Source organism: Hyperoodon ampullatus, assembly GCF_949752795.1.
Source record: "Hyperoodon ampullatus genome assembly, chromosome: 14".
In the NCBI taxonomy this organism is placed as follows: Eukaryota; Metazoa; Chordata; class Mammalia; order Artiodactyla; family Ziphiidae; genus Hyperoodon; species Hyperoodon ampullatus.
Window position 1 is genome coordinate 17,973,704 of NC_136927.1, and position 22,380 is coordinate 17,996,083.

Genomic DNA, 22,380 nt, shown 5'->3' on the forward strand with positions numbered 1-22,380 from the left:
CGGAGCCTGTGCTCCACAACGGGAGAGGCCACAACAGTGAGAGGCCCGCGTACCGCAAAAAAAAAAAAAAAAAAAAAATATTACACAAGATGAAATGTATAGCCTGAAAACAGAATAGATAATAATTGTCTAAAAAAAACTATAATTGTAAACACTTTTGCCCTTTGCGTAACTCAACAACACGAATGAAGACTGTGATAACAGGTTTCACTTCTAAAACATGTTTCAACTTGAAAAATAAAACATAACGGTTCACAAATGACTTTTATATCCATAGATGTTATAAAAACTACTTTTACTTACTCTCTTGTCTCTGAGGAAAGCTTGAAAGGAAAGACTTCTTACTATTTTTAAGAGAATCAAGTAAACAATACAATTTGAATTCAACCAAAACTTAAAAACCAAACTGCAGTTTTTAAGATTCTAGCAACTACTTAAATACATACAATACATGAATACTTCTTTGTATTAAATCACTAATTTTTAAAAAATTAAGTAGTCAATTCCAGTGCAGGTGAGGATGAAGACCTAGCCCAAGGGTTTCAAGCTGAGGAAAGACCTGTAAAAGTAGTGTGGTGTAAAAATTGTAGCAATACTAATCTTACTAAGTCAGCAACTGACATCTGGAAACAATCATGATACCTTGTCTTTCGGGTCTTTCAGTTTTTTGAAATACTAATACTCTAGCACTTGCCTGGTTGACACTTTTTTCCCATAGGTGAATACTGGTCCCTCCCCCCCAACCCGACCCCCAGATTCTTTGCAAAGCCCACTGAAATGAACAAAACAATGATTAAAACAATAAGAGCAAAACCATGGAAGACATTTCAACCAAAGCACTGAAACCAAACAAGGAAAAGGTAACTGTTCTTCCCTTCAAGACTGTGTACTATTAGGTTTTATGTTCTATCAGGTTAAACTGGAATGGTTTTCATACATCCTGTTCTTTTTTTAAACACTAAAATCTTGCTTAAGAAAGCACTCTCCTTGTTTTTCTTTCTCCTGCCCCAGTCTCCAGGAAAACTTAAAAACTGCATCTTCATTTCCCTGGTTGTTTTGTTTTTTTAACTGCAGGGCTGTTTTAAAAATTTAGTCAGTATGCTTCTCACACTTCTTTTGTCTTATTCTTTGTCGTGTTCAGCATTCAGAGGAAAGTTCACAATGTCTAAGTTCTTTGCTATGCAGGTAAATATGCAAATCAAAGGATGACAAAGTTTTTTTAAAGAATCTGTTTATCTACAGTATTTTTGAAGAGAAACTACCATTTTCACCTGATCTGTGCATCCATTTCATAATCCTTGAGCAGGTTATATTTTTCAAAGAACAATAAAAAGACCCATTTCGAATAGCTAGAAATATTTGGATTTTGGGGGTGTTTTCTTTCTCTTCTTTTTGATCATTGTAGTGATAGGTCAGTAAACCCTAAGTTGGATATTTGTACTTGGGGGGACGGGTGCGGGGGGGAAAAAGTGGGGGGAGGGAGAAACCTGTAAAGAACTTTGCAGGTGCAAGCTGAACAGGAAACATTAGAAAAGATAAAAATGTACCCTCTTTCCCTTACCCGACCTCCATCCCCACAGAGGAGAAACAGAATACTTACAAGTTAGCATCTGTGTATTTGTATCTCTATGTTTTCTCTCTTCTTTGGATTTGGATACTTTGAATTGGATACTTTGGATTTGGATAATTTGGAAGTGCCCGTTTGGTTGTCCACAAAATGATGCTTGAGAGTCTAAGGATGCATAAATTAGAAGCCCTAAAAAGGCACAGGACGGTCATTGTCCCTCACTCTTAATGCGCTCTTACGGTGGGACCCAAGAGCCTTTCCTTTTCTCTTTCTTTCTTTCTCTCTCTCTTTTTTTTTTTTTTTTTTTTAACACTTTAGATGATGGAGCGAGTGAGAGGCTGGTAGCTGGAGACGAATAGGCGAGCCCTGCACCATCCCCCCCCCCAACTTAGCACCACATCCCCCCTCCCCAATTACACTGGACTTTGCTACGAAGTCAGTAGTTTTAGGAAAACTGGGGTCTGGATAGGCAGAGGCGCGGAATCCTTCACTTCAAGCCTCGACGCCGGCCTCGGAGTTTCTATTTCTGGTGGTCCAGGATTGGGATAACGGCCGGGATGGAGGCGGGAAGCATGGAGAAAGCAAAGGGGGGTGATCTTTTCAAGAAACACCCAACTGCCCCCTTTACCTTTTTTGTCTCCACTATGGGGAGGTGGGGGGCCGAGAGAAAAAGATGTCAATGACCATTGTTTGCTCCTTTGCGATGTTGCTCCGCCCCCCGAGTCTGTCGTAAACCTGGCGCGGGACTAAAATAAACCCCAGATCCCGCAGCTCCGGGGGCTCAACGCGCCGCCGACTCCTGGTCACAGGCGCTGCCGCCCCGGCCCAGGTGGCGGCGACCCACGGCCGCCGCGTCCCGCCCGCGCCCGCCCCGGGCCCCCCTACCTGGCCGTCCGCCGAGCCATGTCGTTGAGCCCCAAGCACACGACGCCCTTCTCCGTGTCCGACATCCTGAGCCCCATCGAGGAGACCTACAAGAAGTTCGGCGGCGCCATGGACGGTGCGCCGCCCGGCCTGGGGGTGCCTCTGGGGGCCGCGGCCGCCGCCTACCGCGCGCCGCCGACCGGGCCCTCCTCGCAAGCGGCGGCCGTGGCGGGCATGCAGCCCCCGCACGCCATGGCGGGCCACAACGCTGCGGCGGCGGCGGCGGCAGCGGCGGCGGCGGCGGCCGCCGCCACCTACCACATGCCGCCCGGCGTCCCGCAGTTCCCGCACAGCGCCATGGGCGGCTACTGCAACGGCGGCCTGGGCAACATGGGCGAGCTGCCCGCCTACACGGACGGCATGCGGGGCGGCGCGGCAGCCGCGGCCACCGGCTGGTACGGCGCCAACCCGGACCCGCGCTACTCGTCAAGTGAGCGGGGCCGGGAGCGCGGGACGGAGGGCAGCGGACCGCGCGGACTTTTCCCGCCACAGTCCGAGGCGCGGGGGGCGCTGGGACCGGGCCCGGGGCGCGCGGGGTGTCCTGGGACCCTGAGCGCGCGGGGGGCGCTGGGACCCGGCCGGGGTCGCGCGGGGCGTCCTGGGACCCTGCGCGCGCGGGGGGTGCTGGGCCCCTGGGCGCGCGGGGCGTCCTGGGACCCGCCGGGGCCACGCCGGCGTCGCGGCCGCATTGGTGTGAAGAGAGCTGGGTGGCGGCTGACCGGCATTCCCCTTGGGCCCCTCCCCAGTCTCCAGGTTCATGGGGCCATCAGCGGGAGTGAACGTGGCCAGCATGGGGTCGCTACCGGGCATCGCGGACGCCGCCAAGTCTCTGGCGCCCCTGCATACGGCTGCGGCGGCGGCGGCGCCGCGGAGGAAGCGCCGCGTGCTGTTCTCGCAGGCGCAGGTCTACGAGCTGGAGCGGCGCTTCAAGCAGCAGAAGTACTTGTCGGCGCCCGAGCGCGAGCACCTGGCCAGCATGATCCACCTGACGCCCACGCAGGTCAAGATCTGGTTCCAGAACCACCGGTACAAGATGAAGCGGCAGGCCAAGGACAAGGCGGCGCAGCAGCTGCAGCAGGAGGTCGGCCTGGGCCCGCCGCCGCCGTCCCCGCGCCGCGTGGCCGTGCCCGTGCTGGTCAAGGACGGCAAGCCCTGCCAGAACGGCGCGGCCACGCCGACGCCTGGCCAGGCCGGCCCGCAACCGCCCGCGCCGACGCCCGCGCCCGAGCTGGAGGAGCTGTCGCCCAGCCCGCCCGCGCTGCACGGCCCTGGGGGAGGCCTGGCGGCCCTAGACGCGGCGGCTGGGGACTACGGCGGCGGCGCGCTGGGCGCCAACCTGCTCTATGGCAGGACGTGGTGACGGCGCGGGCCGGGCGGGGTCCCTCCTGACGCCTGAGGGTCGGCTTGGACCGACGGCGGACGCGGAGCTCGCAAACGGACGGACGGGTCGTGGAGGCGGGCGGGCGCGGAACCTCTCTACTGGGGGTGGGGACGCGACAGCCCCAGGATCGAATCACGAGCATCGAGCCAGGGGGCTTTGAGGTGGTCATTTCCTCCTTCCAGAGGTTCCTAAATTATGTGAAAAGCCGGCCGAGTCCATATGCACCACGTTCCTAACCAAAGCTCTCAAGAGTTTTAAACGTTGGAGACTTCGTTGGTGTTTGTTGCTCTAAAAACCAACCCAGCTTTAGCAATGAATTCTTCTTGGAGTGGAACTTACCTTGGGAGATTAATTTTCGAATCCCCCTCCCCTTAAGTGCAATTTCATTAATGTTTGATGGAAAGTAAATTTAATTGTAGCTCAAGGTGGATCATGCATATAGCAACATTATTGCAGAGGAGTTATTGCCATTTACAGAAATGGAATAAACTTAATCAAAATATTGCTTATACGAATTGATACAGCGTTTTAAATTTAATGCTGTTTTTTAAATGTTTCGATCATTATTTGGCAATGAGTGTTTGTATATTACCCTAAAAGAGGATTTTCCCCCTAATATGCAGTTCATCAAAAGAAAGAAGGGTTGTAAGCTACTTTTTATATGGAAACTGGTCTCCCCAATGAATGGATAAAATAAATGACACCCTGTCTTTCTGTAGACATGTTATTTACTCTTTCTAAGGCATTTGCTTATCTTAATTTGAATACCGTGATAAAACATTAGAACAAGTAAGCAAAATTGCTACGATAGACATCAATTAATTAACCTGTTTGAAAGCATGTCAAGAAGAGAATAAGGTGATTTACTGAATTGTAATCAGTATGTAAAGAATAAATAACTAAAATATTTATAATTTTCTCATATTTAGAACTTAATAGGGGTTACACACCGATTTTGTTGGTGTTTTCTTGTACAAATAATGTATTTACTCTTTAATATGATGATTTATATTTCCTGTGTTTCAAAAGGATATTTAAATATAACTTAAAAGAACCTTAAGTACTTTTTTTTTGGTAAGAGTCAAATGGTCATTTATTTTTCACTAAGTTGTATAGGTTTTTTTTTTTTTAACACTACTTGGCATGATGGGACAACACAGCTCAGTTGACTCATGATTTAAAGAACTGGTAGCGGAGTAAAAATACTAAAAGCTGAAGAACGTGAGCTTATGAAATGAAGAAAAATTAAAGACGTTAACATGGGTAAAACGTGATTTATAAATGACCAAAACATCTACCAGAGACCTTAAAGCTCTTCTACATTTGAAGTTTTAGAATTATAGTTTGAAGCGAAACATTTTATTTAACTTCATTGTTTGAGTATTTTTCTGAATGCGCAAAGTGCGTTCTTTAAGAAGATGTTTTAAAAGTTGCACTTTCTCTAAATGTATTTTATATAGTAAATAATAATAATAGTAATTTAAAACTCCAGTTCCTTCCACAAAGAGGAAAAAAAAACACTAAAGAAGCAGGGGGATCAGCCTTTACCAAGGGGCTGTGAATGCATTTTTGTAAAATGATAACTGATTTTTAAAACATTTTACATAAAAAAATAAGCAGAAAAAATAGTATGACAATGGTGCAATACACCTGAAGGAAATTTTCCCAATTTGGGTTTTTGCATACTAATAAAATTGACTTTCAGAATATTAGCCAAGCTAGCATAACTATTACTGATGTGCCACATTTCAAAATGATTGTTTATATTGATCAGATTCCTTCAAATTCTGAAATTTTACTTCTAGAAAACATGTTTTAAAAGTTCACGTGGTTTGTAATTTTTTTTTTTTTTTACAGCCCAATACTTAACAAAAGCAAGAATATCTTATGGACTAAGGGCTCCAAGTAACATTTAAAGAAAATAAATCTTCATGGACAGTTTTTTCCTTGCTAATTTCTGGAACAAAAAATCCCTTAGACTAAGTGAACTCTCTATCAAAAAGACCATTAAGAAGAAACAGCCTTCTTTATACAATATTTTCTGAAAGTGTATTTGGTACAGGCGTATCTTTTTCCTTTCAATGTTCCTTTAAATAGTAAAGAACCCAAGCCAGAAGTAATTGCTGCAGAGGGCTTAACATTCTACACCCAGAAACTTACTGAGTTTATGTGTGCACATCCTGAAATTAGGACAAGGTTTGATTTTGAAACATTAAAACAGAAAATGTTTTTATTATAGAATTCCACATTCTGATTAATGCAAAACAAGAGCTTTTTTCTTCTTTTGCAATTAGTGCTTTGCAGATCTTTTATAAAAACACAAACGGCCAGACTAGGTGAAACTCATTAACTGAAGAGGAGGATAAGTGTCCACGACCAAGAGGGAGGGCTGGCGCAGGGTCTAAGTGGAACAAAGCCCCTCCAAAGTTGAGCAGAGGCCACAGTAAAACTCGGTTTCAGAAATGCGAACTGCAGATGTGACACTTTCCTAAATGTTTTGGAGTTTTACAGCATTCTAACGTATCTTTTCCAATTGAGGCACAGAAACCAAGATCCAGAATCAAAGTTGCAGAGAGGAACGGCAGGGATGGCAGGTACTTTTCTGAAATCTGTGTTGGGATGTAAATTGAAGCGGGGTATGTGTGTGTGTGTGTGTGTGAGCGCAATGTTGAAGGATACAGGAAGGGTGTTTTGTATATGGAAGGGGGGATGGTGTGTGTAACCCAGTTGTCTTCTATTTAAGGCTTTGCTTAGAACTAAAACCTAATGGTCGGAACAAGTAAGTCAGTCAGACTTTTATCAACACAGATGTTGTGTTCAAACTCCATTCTGCTATCGACTGTTTACTTTCAATTTAAAGCAAATCAGAGACGCAATCCTGTTCACTAAATGCAAGCACCTTCCAAAGACTTGCTTTGTTAACTGCATTGAATACTGATGATTTATAAACTTTTAGAATAAACTGGTGAACCATTGTCACATAAAGACCCATCGATTGGATTTTTAGCTATGAATTTGTGCATCAGATAGTGCACTGTGTAGTGGCAGTATAAATTTCAGATGTAGTTTAAAGCATGAATGATACTGCCCAACTGTTTAATATAACACTAACGTGTGGATAAAACCCTGTATGTTAATTACTCAAGTCCAGTTTTTAAAAATAACTGCTGCTTGCCATGCCCAAATACAATGAGACAGGGCACTAGGATACATTTTATTAAAAATGAATTAAATAAATAGACTTTTGCTACTAGTGAGAATTGGTGAGCATCTGGACAAGATTCAAAGAAGACTTGAAGTCAGGAATTCGCTCTCTCCAGTAAGTATTAAGATAACTTTGTGATTTTAAGATCACTTTTATGTCATTATTTTTAAGCCTGGAGGTAAGCTTAAATGGAAGCTTCTGAAAGAGGTGTTTTGGTTTCATTTGCCTTTGCTTTAGAATGTTTACCTGCAGTTGAATGAAATGCCTTTTATTTCAGTTTCTAAATTCCATGTAACCTCTTATTTCAGTAGTTGCTTAAGTGATTTCTAATAAAAGTTTAACCATGAATTTGCCCAAGTCTGAGTTGTGCAGGCTATTTTGTAGTAGTGAATAGCTCCATTCCCATTTCACACACACAAATTAAAGCATGTTCCTCTTTGGCCCTCGTGCATGTATACGGTGTCAGACAACAAGCAACGCAGGCATTCACTTCACCCCGAGTGGGGCGTTTGCTACTTGATTAGTTTTACTTTTTTCCCGGTTAGAAGTAGCAGAGCCGTCGCTCGCGGGCACGCATCCGGTGGGTCGGCTCCAGGCCGCCCTGGGGGCGGGAAGCGGCGCCGACGAGTCGGATGCGGCAGGGGCCGCAAGCCGCCTGCGAACCTGCGAACCGGGCGTCCAGGTGACTTCGGAGAATGTCTACATTCTAATTTCGAAGCAAAGCGAAATTCGTTTACGTTCAGGCTTGGAACTTAAATCAGCAGCCTCGGGAGAAGACCCTTTCCGTTCTTTCCTTCCAGGTCCCAGTATTCGAACGCGTGCGGAGCTGCGACGACGCTGGGCTGGCGGAGAAGCTGCGGCGCGGGGGCCGCCCGGGGATCCGGGCCAGGATGCCGGGCCCCCTGAGCCTCGGGGCCGCGGGCGTCCCCGCCCCCGCCGAGCGCCCCCCGAGCCCGCCCGGCCGGCCCTGGCTCTAGCTCTGCCTGCCGGTCATCTCCCCGCCTGCCTCCCCGACGCTACACGGTGGCCGGACAGCACTTTCGATGGATGGCCGTGGGCTCTAAGGCTTTGCCTCACTGGACCCTACGGAGAACAGCTGCTCACCACGGGCTCTTAGCGCCGCGATGAAGTCGGGCTGTTTTCAGGTTCTAAGATTCTTAAAAATCTTTAATGAGACCCTGAAAAAACTTGGCCCTACGTAAACATACTACAATGGAGTTAATTACATAAAATTGACCCGTTGACTTTACACCCGAATATGGAGGGGATAGTTATAGCTTTAAACATGCCATTTAAAGTTCTAAAAAGCGTTTACTTGTTGAAATAACAGGGCATTTTTCTGGGAGTTAGAAAGAGATGCAGAGTAAGGAGAGGGAAGGAAGCGAGGTCTCACCACCCGCTAGTGGGACTCTAGCCGGCTTAATTTTTCCATCAGGCTTTTTGCTTAGGTGTCTTCAGAACACTTTAAACATTAATTTTCAAACTTGTTTTGATCCGTTACATGTAATGGTGAAAGAGCCAAATCAGAAACAATTATTTTAGACACGCTCATGATAGCTTAAAACAAAATTAAAAACTAGACCAAAATTAAAGATCTGAGAAAATATATATCTGCAGAAGTGTGGGTATGGGGTACTTATGAAGCTCTGTACACTAAGTAAGACATGGCTGTGGACTCCTTTGGAGTACGCAGTACTGATTTAGGCGCTATACATTTTCAGTATTTGGAAGATAGAGAAATCTAACAGAAGGTATTATTCCCACTTTAATGTATTGTGAAGTAATATATAATGGTTGTGTTAATTCCCAGCGGAGAGACTCTTTATCTCAACAATAAAGGACCCTGCTCTATTCACCCATCATCAGCAATGAACTCAATAGCTTCAAAATACCTTCCTATCCAAGGTTAAGGTGGGACTTTTTCTCAATAGATTTAAGACTAACAAGTGTGCCTTTGTAGAATACTAAAGCAAAAATGTCCCAGGTCAGAAAGTCAGAGAGAAGCCTTACTTTACAATCTGAGGCTAGAATGGAAAGGTGGAAACAAGACAGCAAGTCTTCATACGTGTGTCTGGGTTGGTTGTGGCAATGAAAATGCATATGGAAGTGCTGCACGTGAACTGCAGGCATAAATGTAAGGAATTATAGTGTGCTTAGTAGCAAGAAAAAAATAAGTACAAGTTGAAATCTATTGTGAAATAATGCAAAAACTTGCCAAGGAACATAGGCAATTTAGCTAGGAATTAAACTTTTTTTCTTTCTTTCTGCCCTCCCATTGGGTTCTGTGTAGTGTTTTTTCAGCTTAAGTACAACTGACCTACACCACTGTGTTACTTCCAGGTGCATAAAATGATTCGATATTTCTATACACTACGAAATGATCACCACAGTAAGTCTAGTTACCATCTGTCACCACAAAAATAATATTATTGATTATATTCCCCATGTTGTACATTCCATCCCATGACTCATTTATTTTGTAGCTGGAAGTTTGTACCTCAATCCCTCTCACCTATTTCACTCATCACCACTCCCCGGAATTTTTCAACTTTTCTTAGAGATTTAAAACTAGTCCTTAAAACTGCAGTATAAATCTACATGAAATTTGTAAAATGTAAATAATTTATTCTCATGATGATTTTATAATTTGCCAGATCAGTAGCAGACACATACATGGGTTGGTTGGGTTGTCTTGCTGACCATATCCTCTTAAAATCTACTTCTTCATTGATTTTCTTTTGACATCTAATTGTAGAAATAAATTGTTTTCTGATATACTGATTAAAAAACACAAAAAAACAACAAAAAAAACCACATGCTTGGCCAAGATTTTCAAAGTTTAAATACTGTAAAAGAAAAACAAGAGACCAGAGTTTTAAGTTTTGTTTTTTTTTTTTTTTACTAAAGTCCAGAAATTTCCATATGACAAGTACATTAATGAAATGTTCCCAAAGAAATACTGAACAATATACACTCTAGTTGGCTGAGAGTTCCAGCTCAAGAGTTCATACCTAATTTTGCATTAAAAATCAGCATGGATCTTAGATGATCTAGAATACACTGTGTTTTGAAATCCACAGCTGGTTTGATTTTTGAACATAATGAAAAACCAGTATTCCTGTTCCATCAAATGTGTTTTACAAGCAATAATAAATTCAGATCCACTGTATTATGCAACACACATCTTTGGAAAGCAACATAAACAGTGAGATCGGATCAGTAGAAATATACACAGTTAAAAGAAATACACAAAGTACTGTAGTTTTATTAAAAACTACTACTTGAGAAAGAAATCTTTCCACAAATAGCATAAAACTGTAGAATGATGAAAGGATTTGGGAAAGCTTTACAAAAGCCTAATTCCAACTGTATCTTCCTGAAGGTGGTGGCAAAGGGTATTTCCTTCCTTCTCTGGGATATCCCTGAAAAAAAGAGCAAAAGAAAGAGTTTATCTTCTGGATTAACACTCCTGCAAAGAAACTAATCTTACTTCTCTGTGGAAAAACACCCTATAAAGAAGGTCAATATGTCTTACAGGTATATCACATGGAAGGTCTCCATAAACGGGTACTTTTGGTCTGCAGCTTCACAGAAAGCTGCATGCAAAGTGGGACATCAGCATAAATGCTCACTGACAACTAACCAAACAAGCCTTAACAAGCGCTTGAAAAATTCCTTAAAATGCACACAAATGAAGGATAGTTAAGTGTCTTGTGTATAACACTTGTCATTCTCAGTTCTCCCTACCACCCCCTCCCCAGCTCGTAATTCAAGCCACACTGTGGTAAGGTGCCCACATCATCTTCATACATATTATATACTAGGAAAGTCATTTTGCTTAACAAAGGCAGGAGCTTGCTGCATCAGTTGAGGCCTAATGAACTATTAATTTTAGGGTTTTTTGTTTGTTTAGCTATAAATAATAGTGTACCACATTAGGTTATTACATAATCAATTACTGGCAGTATTCCTAACAGTTCCTAATACGCTTGCAAATGACATTTCTGTACAACCTGAAGGTAACTGTGATGTGTCTCCCATCACAATTCCCCTTCTACGGAGGATTCTGAAATGGACCCCCTTCCCCATGTTGCCACTCAAGAGCACTTCACTAGTTTAAATTATAACATGAATATGTGTAGTCCTTCAAGGTCATAATGTAGGCTAAGGACTTGTTTAGTCATATAAACTCCACTAAAAATATAATGAAGTCATAATTTTACTGCTTTTAACAGTAAACTTCTAAATTTAATAGCGCTTCAAAATTCTGATTTAATTTTAAAAAAATCTCCACAGAAAAAAAGACTAAGAAAGAAATTTATTTCCAAAAGGTCCTAAAGGAATTATAATGTACAACCGGTTTGCATCTCCTAAGTGAATAAGAATTTTACCTCGTGTAACAGCAAAAAGCTCCTTTAAAGGGACGCGCTCCCCTAAAGGAGGCAGGGGAGGCGCTGAACTGGGGTCAGAAGTCACAGGCGTCCCCAGCTCTGCTGCCCAACCCAAAGGCAGGAGGGTTAAGCTTTCGACTCCTGACTTGGAAAATGAGGTGACTGGACTAAACTTCCTCCAGAGCTTCTTCTAGTTGCAAGTGTGCCTTCCTTTCAAAAATATTCATCACTTAGGTTGCCCAGTGTCCCCTCGACACTAGCAGCATAAACAGTCTCAATCTACTGAACCTACCGATAGCATCTGTAGAGATCTCGGGCTGAGAGTATGCAAAGTCATATTCTACAAATTGATTCTAAAGAACTGTAACAAAATTCTCTCAAAAGACAAGATGATTACTTTCTTGTAAAGTGAACTGAGACTTGTAAGAATACACCAAAAAAGTGTGGAAAAAAAGATTTTTCTTAGCTGGCAGAAGATTTTTCTCAGCTGTCAGAACAAAGGGACACATGGCAAGAACCTGAGTTAGAAAATTAATATTCGAAGCACTGCAAAAGGCTGTAGGCGACACCAGGTAAGCAATTTAAAAACCACTTTGCATCACCACAGGTGCCAACTCCAGGAATAGCACACACTCTGAATCACTGCATTCAGATCCTGTTCTCTGGCAAGCGTTTGATTAAAGAGCATGTAAATACTGGCCAGGGTGTCAAATGGCTGGGGGACAAACAGACTGAGGCAAACAGACCTCAGGCTTATATGTTGTTAAAAGTGGATGCTATAAAGAGAAGGGAATAAAGCTTACATTTACTGAATTTGTCTAGGAATTATTATACTCACTCAATGTATAGCTGTTTAAATTTAGTTAAAAAAAAAGTGGGAAATTAGATAGGAAAGATTTCTTTCCATGCAGACAGAGAACAGATGAATCAAGACAGAAGACTCCCAAGAGGAATAAAGATAACGGCTGAAAAGGTGAAATATTACTTTCAGCTTCTAGAACATTACCATTTATTTTGAGAGATCTAGTTTCTATGAAACTAAAAAGCAATACCCTAAGGATAAATACCCTAAGGATAATGTTTTGGTGATGGACCATATTTGTGCTAAATATCAGATTGCTGTGATTAAAGGGGCTTTTGGTCTGAAAATTCTTCAGCATCATCAAAGGATAACCTATTTAGTGAGGCAGATACTCACCCCGTATACATTTTTAATGAGGGATCCAAGTTCGACTGAGCTACTCTATCAGTAACTTATCCACAGATGTTTAAGAAAACCAAAACCAAACCAAACCATGGAGTCCCAAGAGGCACGGTTCAATTCAAAGTGAGCAGTAAGCTTTCCATGCCACAGCCCCCGCTGCATCACCTGTCTCCCACCGCGATCGTCACGTCTGGGTGCATACCCGCCCGGCCCGGCGAGCATCTGGTACTGGTTTGGCTGGAAGGCTGCGTTTGGGGTTTGGAGCATCCGGTTCCATGGCAGCAGAGGTTCGGCCCCAACGCCTCTGTGGAAAAGCATCATGTTTGCATTAAAAGTCAGAAGGCTAAAATCTGGCAGGTATCATCATCTCCAAATCTGAGGACAATCCAATCTGCCTGGATTTGTCGTAGGGGATATGTAGCATCAGAGTGGCCTTTATGTCCCTCACAGTGAATGTAGTTTAACATGTTTCAGGAAGTATCAGCATTTATTTAAAAGGATGTTTAAACTCAATTGAATCAGAAAGGTCTGACTTAAAAAAAATTTTGTTCACCTTCAACTGTCAAGTTTCCTTTTAGTCACTTAAAATTTTGGACCCAAGATCACCAAGTTGGCTACATTTTAAGATGCTATCCAGGGCTTCCCTGGTGGCGCAGTAGTTGAGAGTCCGCCTGCCAATGCAGGGGACACGGGTTCATGCCCCGGTCCAGGAAGATCCTACATGCTGCGGAGCGGCTGGGCCCATGAGCCATGGCCGCTGAGCCTGCGCTCCGCAACGGGAGAGACCACAACAGTGAGAGGCCCGCATACCGCAAAAAAAAAAAGAAAAAAAAGGACAAAAAAAAAGATCCTCTCCAAAGAGTAAACATGTACAAGACAGGAGAATGAGGCTTTATTTTTAAAAATGTCCAGGCTGGTTCTTGGAGTCCATTCTTTCTAGTTAATTGCACACTGCAAATGAATTCTTACTGCTGAGTATTTTGAATCTAGGGTAGGGGACTTGGCTGTTTTTTCCCATCCATTATTCTGCTCAATATGTCAGAAGGTCTGATCAGGAGGAAACCTTTTCAAGTTCTATTGATGCAGCTTTCAATTGACCACGGTGACCTAGCAACATGAGCACTAATTGGCATGGGCTGACTGGCATTTGGTGTACAGTTTACATGGGAACACAGATTCAACAGCTATTATAACCCAGTTTGCTGGCCCAGATTATGGTCAAAAGAAATGTTTTAATTGTCTTCAAGTGCCTATTTTAACTTTGCAGATACAAAACAACAGGTATGATGTATTAAATCATAACAACTTAAAACTGTCACATAAATAATGTAGCAAAGATTTACCCTCTAAAAGCAATCACCATGTATGACATAACTTTCTTGAGGCATTTTCCTCAACTTCCATTTTATAGAACAGTCATTACAAAGAATAAACAGTAGCAAAATTCTCCAGTATATTTTAGCATTAGAAGCTTTGGGGCCATTACAGATGTTGGGAGGAATTATAAGCAAACTTTAAATTTGCTAAAGCAGCTATAACTGATCAGCATATGAATTTCACTTCCTAGGTCTTAGGGGGAAAAGCCCAAAGCTGGGCTCACTGGGTAATGCATTCTTCTCACAGCTATTCAAGCTTGAATCCATCCTCTCTACCGCCCACTCTCCTCCCTTCACTTGGAGCTTGCCCTGTTTTTTGTTTTGTTTTTTTTCAAACACCAAAGATAATTATTTTTGTGTGACGGCTCTAAGAACAGCTCTTTTAAGAGCTCTAGAAAGGCCAATGCTATTCTTCACAGTTCGTGGTGAAACCAGGACTCTAATAATATAATTTTCTGGGAGTCAAAATAAAATGAAAAATCTGTACCTCAGAAAGAATATGCATATATTCAGGGTTTTTAATTATTTTTTGGATTCATTAATAAATATATTTTAGTGAGAAGGCCTCATCTATTTAGCAAGAACAGCTCCATATGTAGAGAACATATGGTCTCTTCCACTCTCTGCAGGACTGAGGGGTTAAGGTTTGTGCTGTGACCAAGGAGGCTCATCAAAACTGAGCATGCAAACCCCACTTGCATTAAGTACAACTCACACATTGTATTAACTGTGATCATTTTTTCTTTCCAGTTTTATAATGCTAAAACTCACTCAACTGAGTTTCAGGAAAATCTGCTGGTATGGATAAAATACATTATAAATGCAATTTTACATTATTTTATGATTTAAAAATAGGTTAGGAACAAAGCCACAGTTTAAAAGCACAAAGTTCTCCTTTTTGTTTGAAATGATTACTTGAAATGTTTTTGACAAGAACAGTATTTATAAAACTAATTTAATTAAAATTAAATGGAAATAGCAGGTTAAGAGGGACATGTACACTCTCTTCTGCTTGTTAGTGGCAGAAAGGCCTTCATTTTACACAAGTTTATCATTTTTCTACACTGTACTAATTATATTAGTTTGCAAATACTTACGAACTGAAATTTGCCCTGGAAAATACATTTTAAATCTGGGATGGAAGCGCTGAAGCTGACACGTTTTAACTTTTTAAAATCAGTAGCCATCGATTGAGGCAACTTATCTGAGGCATTTGGCATCATGAATGGCAACAATATTCTTACGTTTCTAAATTACTGCTCTGGAAAGTAGCTGGTAATGCGATGTAACTACATACTACCGTGTGTGTGTGTGTGTGTGTGTGTGTGTGTGTGTGTGTGTGTGTGTGTGTGTGTGTGTGTGTGTGTGTGTGTGTGTGTGTGTGTGTGTGTGTGTGTGTGTGTGTGTGTGTGTGTGTGTGTGTGTGTGTGTGTGTGTGTGTGTGTGTGTGTGTGTGTGTGTGTGTGTGTGTGTGTGTGTGTGTGTGTGTGTGTGTGTGGCAAATCAGCTTTAAAAAATTTTCTGTGACTGAGCTTAGCACCCATTTAAGTTAAAAACTACATGGCCACCTTGGATACAGCCAGAAAAGAGAATGCTCCGCTGGCACACACACACACAACAGGGCAGAAACTCAGGTGAGGAGGAGGCACACGCTGGACCTCACTCGCCATCAACACAATGATCGCCCGGTTGTCTCTGTGTGGGGAGAAGAAGGTGGGGGCAGGGATGCGCCCAGTGTATTTTTAAGTGAAATGAATATATGAATTATATATACTATTTCAAAGCAGGAATTAGTAAACTCAAAATTTTCTTCTCTAATAGGGTTTTCAACCAAACACTCAAAACTGTGCAGTGGAAAAGTATTGAACTAATGATCAGTAAAACCTGGTTCTAGGAAGAATTCTAGTTACCAGTTGTGACATCTCAGCAAAGTCAAAGTGACTATGAGTTTGTATTTTCTCCTCTATGCCTTGTAAGGTCAGAAAGGTTAGACTGACACGTGCTATAGAAACGAGTGATGTACTGTATTTGCTAAGAGGCTGGCTAACAGAGAAGTTTAGGAGGCTGAATTCAAACTTTGTTTTCTTTATGAATAAATGATGTGTTTCTTAAACGACCATGATTTAAGACATAAGAAAGAATTATATTACGCTCACACGTAACTTCTGCTTTACAGCATGATTTTAGTTTCTGACTAAAACTAAACCAAAAACATCCACAAAATATGTCCCAGATCCGTTGGGTTCACAGAGTCAGTCCAGAAGATACCAACTTGGCGAGGGCAGAACAAAAAAACCCGACGGATGTCAGGACACAAGGTGATAATCTTAGGGAAACAATGGGTAGAGGGAAGGAAAGCTTCAGGACCGAAGAAAGGGTGCCTTGGAAGTGGAAGGGGCTCCTTTTCTTCTATGAAGTCCCCGTGGCATTCAGGCATATGATGCTTAGAGTCAGTTTTCTGATGAGTTTCGCTTGAGTGAAAAGTTTCTTAGTAAAGGATGGTGAGGAAGAGAGACCTCAGATAAGCTACTGAACTGTGTGCCTCAGTTTCCTCATCTGTAAAAATAACATCCACTTCAAAGGGTCGCTAAGAGGAATAAGTGAATTCATGTTTCTAAAAGCATGTTAGCACAGTGCTGGCACTTCATAAGCAGATGATAATACTGGTGATTAATAATATGGGAAAAAAGCAAGCAACAAAGTGGAGAAACGAAATCTTAAAATCAAACTTGACAAACGTAATGGAGAAAGACAGTTATTAAACTGAGATCAGTGTGAATGTGATAATATGTAATTTGGAAGGAAGTTACCCCTCACTCATTTAATCTGTTTGACAACGGTGCTACCCTGAGGACGCTCAAGTGGTACATATCATGTGCCTTGAGCACTTATACTGAAAACAAAACATAAACACAGGCAGTAGCAGTTATTTTAAATTAAAATGCAGCTTGCACTAAGTAGCTGATACTATTAATAAACAATTGAATAACATAATTTCTTTTATCTTCTTGAAGAAAATAATGAAATGAGGTTTTGGAGTCTCTAAAGAAAGACCTTTCTTAAAGGGGGTAGGGGTTATAACCCTGTTCAAATAACAACACCTCATTCATTTCAGATGTGAACAGCTCAGACTGCTAAAACGGCAGAAGAGAGGCAAACAAAACAGATCAGAACTGGGAAGGCAAAGAAGGAAGCCGTACTATGAGGGGGCTTAAACTCGTCTTAGCATTGACTGGTGCTGGCAAGACCAGCATGAGACGACAGACTTTAAAGCTGCCCTTAAAAAATTATTCTTCAGATGTTAATATAATTATTCATAACACGCCTGGCTGCCTTGTCGTGCAGAGACCACCTGACTTCGGAGAGCACAACTTATCAATGAAAGAACACATGTCAAACATCCCTTGTTATTAAACCATGTCACATTCTTCCTCGTCCGTGGTACTTATTAGACTGCAGATCCCATAATCCTCTTCTGAGTCCCTTCTGCATTTAATTCAGTTCAGTCTTAAGTAGTTAAAGAAACTGTTTTCAGTGGCAACTAATAACTACTGACCTACAGTGACACTGCACTACAATAGGCCTGTCAGCCCTGAAAAAGTTGTACCAAAGAAGCTGATTAGGACTTCAAGAGGTTTGCAGCAAGAATCAATGGTTGGTCTGTACTGACGCTGCGCTGCCGGCACAGAAATGATAAAAGTGGAACCCCATTAGTTATGCCTCATTAAGCTGCACAACACTTCTAAAAAGAAATTTGTTTAGCCTGACCAAAACCTAATACAGCTTTAAGCTCTCTGTGTTGCATTTTTCAGGGCACCTCAAAAGCATCAATAAAATAAAGGCCAAGAACCAAGAAAAGCAGGAAAGTATACAGGCATGAATCTTTTACTTCAACGTGTTAACCATCTATTTCCCTAAAGAAAGGGCACAAGAGAAACTACTTAGAGGGAAGAAAGTACATTTCATACCACAGAGAAAGCCCGAACTTCAAATGCTGATGTGAAAGTTACTGAAAAGTCATATTTGCTTTAATATTACCTGTCAAATCTTTGCTGCTGGAAAAGGGGAGGAGGACCTCGCCAGGAATCCTGGGGCCTCATATCTGGAAGATAAACAGGAAAGGGTTGAACAGGAGATTTTTTTTTTTTGAAAAGTAATCACTATTCAGCTACCCACATATATTATAACTAAAAATTCTTGAAAAAAGTTGAGACTGAATATAAATTAAATAACTAGCATAATTACACACCCTGGAAATGTAAAAGGATATGAAACCAACAGGGTCAGTAAATCTGTCTGTTAAATTATTTCTCCTTTGATAACAAAACATAGTTTTAGAAGCCTTGGTCATTAAACTCACATTTCTCTCTCCCTCACTATCTGTGTACGTACATATGTAAAGGTGTTTTACATTTATATTTTAAACGCTGTGCAAAATGATGGTATTTTGGTTTTATCCGTAAATACAAACTGAACGAACAGTAACTTTAATAGAAATCCTAAGATTTGCCCCCGAAACGTGTAAACAGGACAGAATGCTGACTTGCCTAGCTGTGCTAACATGAAGCAGACAGTACACAATCTCTCCAACACAGGTCAGAAGACATGTTCATAAAGGGACTGCCCACTTCCCTATTGTTTTCTGAGAGTCAAACCTCTTCCCCTAACAGAAGCTAAGCTGGGAACATCGAACGAATTACAAGGAATAGTTAAGTGGCTGCTGGTCCTCTGTGTAAATGGGATGAAGGGCACCCCCAGCAGAGTCGGCAGGTTGGTATCAACCAACCACTATTCCAGTCCCAAGGCTCAGTCATCTCAGCCATCTCAGCCACCTTCCGGCAGGGTCTGAGTGTGACCTAATTAAAACAGCTGTTCCAGGAGTTGTCTAATGAGGTCTCCGCGTGAGGACAGTAACCTCCTCCAGACTCCCAAGGCCCAAGGACAACAAGGCTTACCATAATGTATTCAGGCTCACATTTTAATGGAAACACAAACTAGAAACATGCTTTTCGAAATTACTTTCTTAAAGGAAAGAAGAAATGAAAGCTTATCTCTGGTTACCAACCAAAAAAATGCAATCTGGGTTTACTTGGGGGCGGGGGGATGGAGAAAAGAAGAAAGAAAAGTAGAATTGTGCTTTAAAACCCCCTGCAAAGGAGAATCTGGAACAAGTAAGGCACCTGGCTGCTCACAAGGGTTCCAGCATTAAACACCCAGCTGCTGCTGCTCTGGAAGCAACACAGTCGAGGTACTGGCCCAAAGAAAGCCTCCTAGATGGACAAGCCACCCCAGGGGAGCCACCCCAGCCCCTGGCCCAACGATCAGTGCACGCGCCAGGCCTTCACCACCATCACTTCCGAGCAGAATTCCATTCTGAACTGAAAGAAAGGTGGCACCCCTAGTCAATCTGCATTAAGTCCCCCTTTTATCTCTTAAAAACCAAATTAGTAGCGGTCAAACTGAGAACAATGCTGAGGAGGTTTCCCATTGGTCATTAGATATTCAGAACCTGAATGGAAACTCAGGAAGCTCATTGCCACACAATCCACAGGAAACAGGGCCAAGATCCCTAGTCTAGGCCCAGAATAACTTCTGAATCACTATGCAGACTGTACACCACCAGAAAATCTAAATCAGAGGAGGTAAAACCAGAAATTCTTACAAGACAGCAAACCACCTGTGCAGTTTACTTCTATAGGGAAACTTAAAATACACTATACGATTTTCAGTGAGTTACGAGAAAGCAATCTACTGAAAGTAAAACTAACATTTTGGCCACTTTTCCTGATGATTACTTTGTTAAACTTGTAATCCATAACTATTCAGATACTGCACAAAACTTAGGTCAGTGAAAATTGGTTAAAATGTTCCCAAGAAGTATTATATTTTAGTGTCTTATTATACAAAATTAGCTAATATAGCAAAGGTCAAAAGAAATACAGTAAATTTCATTTGGACCCCTGTCTAGCTCTGTACTTCACATGTCCCAGAATCACTGTGGTCACCTGGAAACATGCCTCTTTTTAACATAAAAACTTAATTCCGTGATTCTGGTTGCATGGTGCCTCTTTATATACGATGTCATCACAGAACACACTCTCCATGGTACTAATAAAAGCTTCCACACAGGATCCCTAATAAATATAAAATTGAATGAAGGTAATAAAAAAACACATTTACATTAAGAAAAGCCTTCAGAAATGTTTATCCTAATGTTTTATGAAAAATAAAGTCAGGGAAAAAGCTGGTATATTTCCTCCCAGGAACAGTATTAAGTGGAGGGAAAGTCCTCACCATCAGGAATACATGTTCACTAGATCCAAATACGCTGCGTGTTAGATTAAGCACACCGGTACTTCTAAGTAGAATTGCAATGTAATGTTCACTAAGTGTAAATGCTTTTTTTGGAGAGGGGGAGCCCTTCTCAGTAGTCTAATTGTATACCTGTAAGTGTCTAGAAAAACAGCCAGAGCTCCTACCCCACCAATTCTGGTATGCCAGATGCTGCCCACTCTGTTTTGCTTTCACTATTTCTCACCTCCAGGACAACTTTTTTTTTTCCACACAAACTCAGCACATGCAAAAACTATAGTTTTTTGTTAAAAACCTAAGCAAATTGTGTTAAGACTTTAAAATATCTCTTGCTTTCAACCCAAGAAGGAAAATAAAAAGGACTGAAGACAAATTTCAAGGCTACCTTTAAACAAATCTCTTCATGTGGCTCTGAGCAATATATATGGCCCTTAAGTGTTCATAAAGCAGAAATATTTCCTGGCTGAGAAGTAATGAAGTAGAATGTAAAACAAACTTATTATCATTCATTTGTATGGCTCTAAAAGAAGATCCATTTGAGAGGGAGAAAAAAAATCTAAGATAGTGAATTGCACTTCACAAAGGTACAAGCAAGAGAGAGAGAGAAAAAAATGACAGCTAATTTTTTCCTGTGGTCTTTAAAAACGTATCCCTTTTCTAGAGCTCTATGGCCACAGAAACCAAGGCTTCACCAATAGCTCCTCAAGTGACAATTTACCTAATCAGCGCAGCAATCATGGAAAAGATTCCATGTTTACTGATTGCACTAATCAAAAATCACTTTTCAAATGCAGCTAATTGACAAGTTTACCGACTGAAATGAAGAGAAGTGACATGTCACGTTCTCCAGGTTGCAGAAGCGAACGCTTTATTCATGCTGAGCACTTGGGGCTGCACTTGACTCTGACAAGTTCCCAGTACCCGGACAATCACCCGTCAGCCAAAAACTGACACATCAAAGACAAATCAAAGACTGACAGTGAGAAATGCCTGCAGCAGACGCTCGACAGAGCTGCAAGTATTACCAATGGCTCTCCTTGATATAATTCTGCACCACATGAAAAACCAGCTGTGATATTGATACTACAAATATTTTTAAAAACTGACTAAATAGTTTAGATCTCAATTTTACTAAAACTATTTCTAAACAAATTTTAAAGTTCAAAATTCTACAAAGAGGAATGCTGATCTTTTATCACTGAATACTTTCACAGTATCTACTATGTGCCAGGCACTGTTTCAAGTACTTAATAACTTAAACTCACTTACTGTGGATATTTTGTGAGATGGGTGTTCTCTGTACCATTTTAGACGCGAGGAAAGGGAGTACTGACAAAAGCGTGACTGAGGTCACAAGGCTATTAAGGGGTGGAGGGAAAGCCAAGACCACCCCCCCCAACACACTATGCTGCTCCATGGTTCACGTGCACTTGTTCTGTCAGCTGAGGTGACTCTTCATGTTATTTTATGTCAGAAGGACCAGGAGAGCTGCCTCCTCAACCAGGAGGCTCAGAAGCTCAGGGTCTCAAGAAGGCAAGACCGGGGATCTGCAAACTACTTTCAATATTTCCAAAGTTTAGAATTCACATGACTACACACACCCAATTAAGACAGGAAGGAAAAATAAACATACTTATTAACACATGCACTTCAGGAGTAAGCATCTTGACAAACACAGATTCATTGGGAGAAAATAAAAGATCTTGGGTACAACATCTGGAATCACTGCTCTTTTTTTTAATACCATTTTTACATTCACTTTATTAGTAATTGAATGTGGAAACAGTTTAACATTAGAAAATAATTCTTTTTGACATCTGACATTTTTTTTGAAAGTCCATAATTACTTTTTTTCTGTTTTGTAAGTTAGTTCATTTGTATCCATTTTTATTTTTTTAATTTTTTTGAATTTCATTTTATTTTTTTAATAAAACAGGTTCTTATTAGTTATCTATTTTATACATATTAGTGTATATATGTCAATCCCAATCTCCCAATTCATCCCACCACAACCCCCCGC

General features: G+C 41.7%; 2 protein-coding genes across 3 annotated transcripts in view; one reads left to right on the forward strand and one right to left on the reverse strand.

Moving 5' to 3' along the window:
• Window positions 1-2,470: 2,470 nt before the first annotated feature.
• NKX2-4 (NK2 homeobox 4) lies at window positions 2,471-3,851 on the forward strand (the record flags this gene model as incomplete). Its single annotated transcript, XM_079718828.1, has 2 exons — window positions 2,471-2,921; window positions 3,238-3,851. The coding sequence occupies 2 exons, from the start codon at window positions 2,471-2,473 to the stop codon at window positions 3,849-3,851; spliced, it is 1,065 nt and encodes a 354-aa protein (XP_079574954.1).
• Window positions 3,852-9,950: 6,099 nt separating this feature from the next.
• The window catches only part of XRN2 (5'-3' exoribonuclease 2), a gene marked incomplete at its 5' end in the record, with an annotated part of 78,550 nt that continues 66,120 nt past the window's right edge, over window positions 9,951-22,380 (reverse strand). For both annotated transcript variants that reach the window (XM_079719774.1, XM_079719775.1), the window contains 3 exons: window positions 9,951-10,499; window positions 12,838-12,976; window positions 18,087-18,150. In XM_079719774.1, coding sequence (XP_079575900.1) covers window positions 10,434-10,499; window positions 12,838-12,976; window positions 18,087-18,150 — 269 coding nt within the window. In that variant the 3' untranslated portion in view covers window positions 9,951-10,433. The remainder of the gene's footprint in view (window positions 10,500-12,837; window positions 12,977-18,086; window positions 18,151-22,380) is intronic.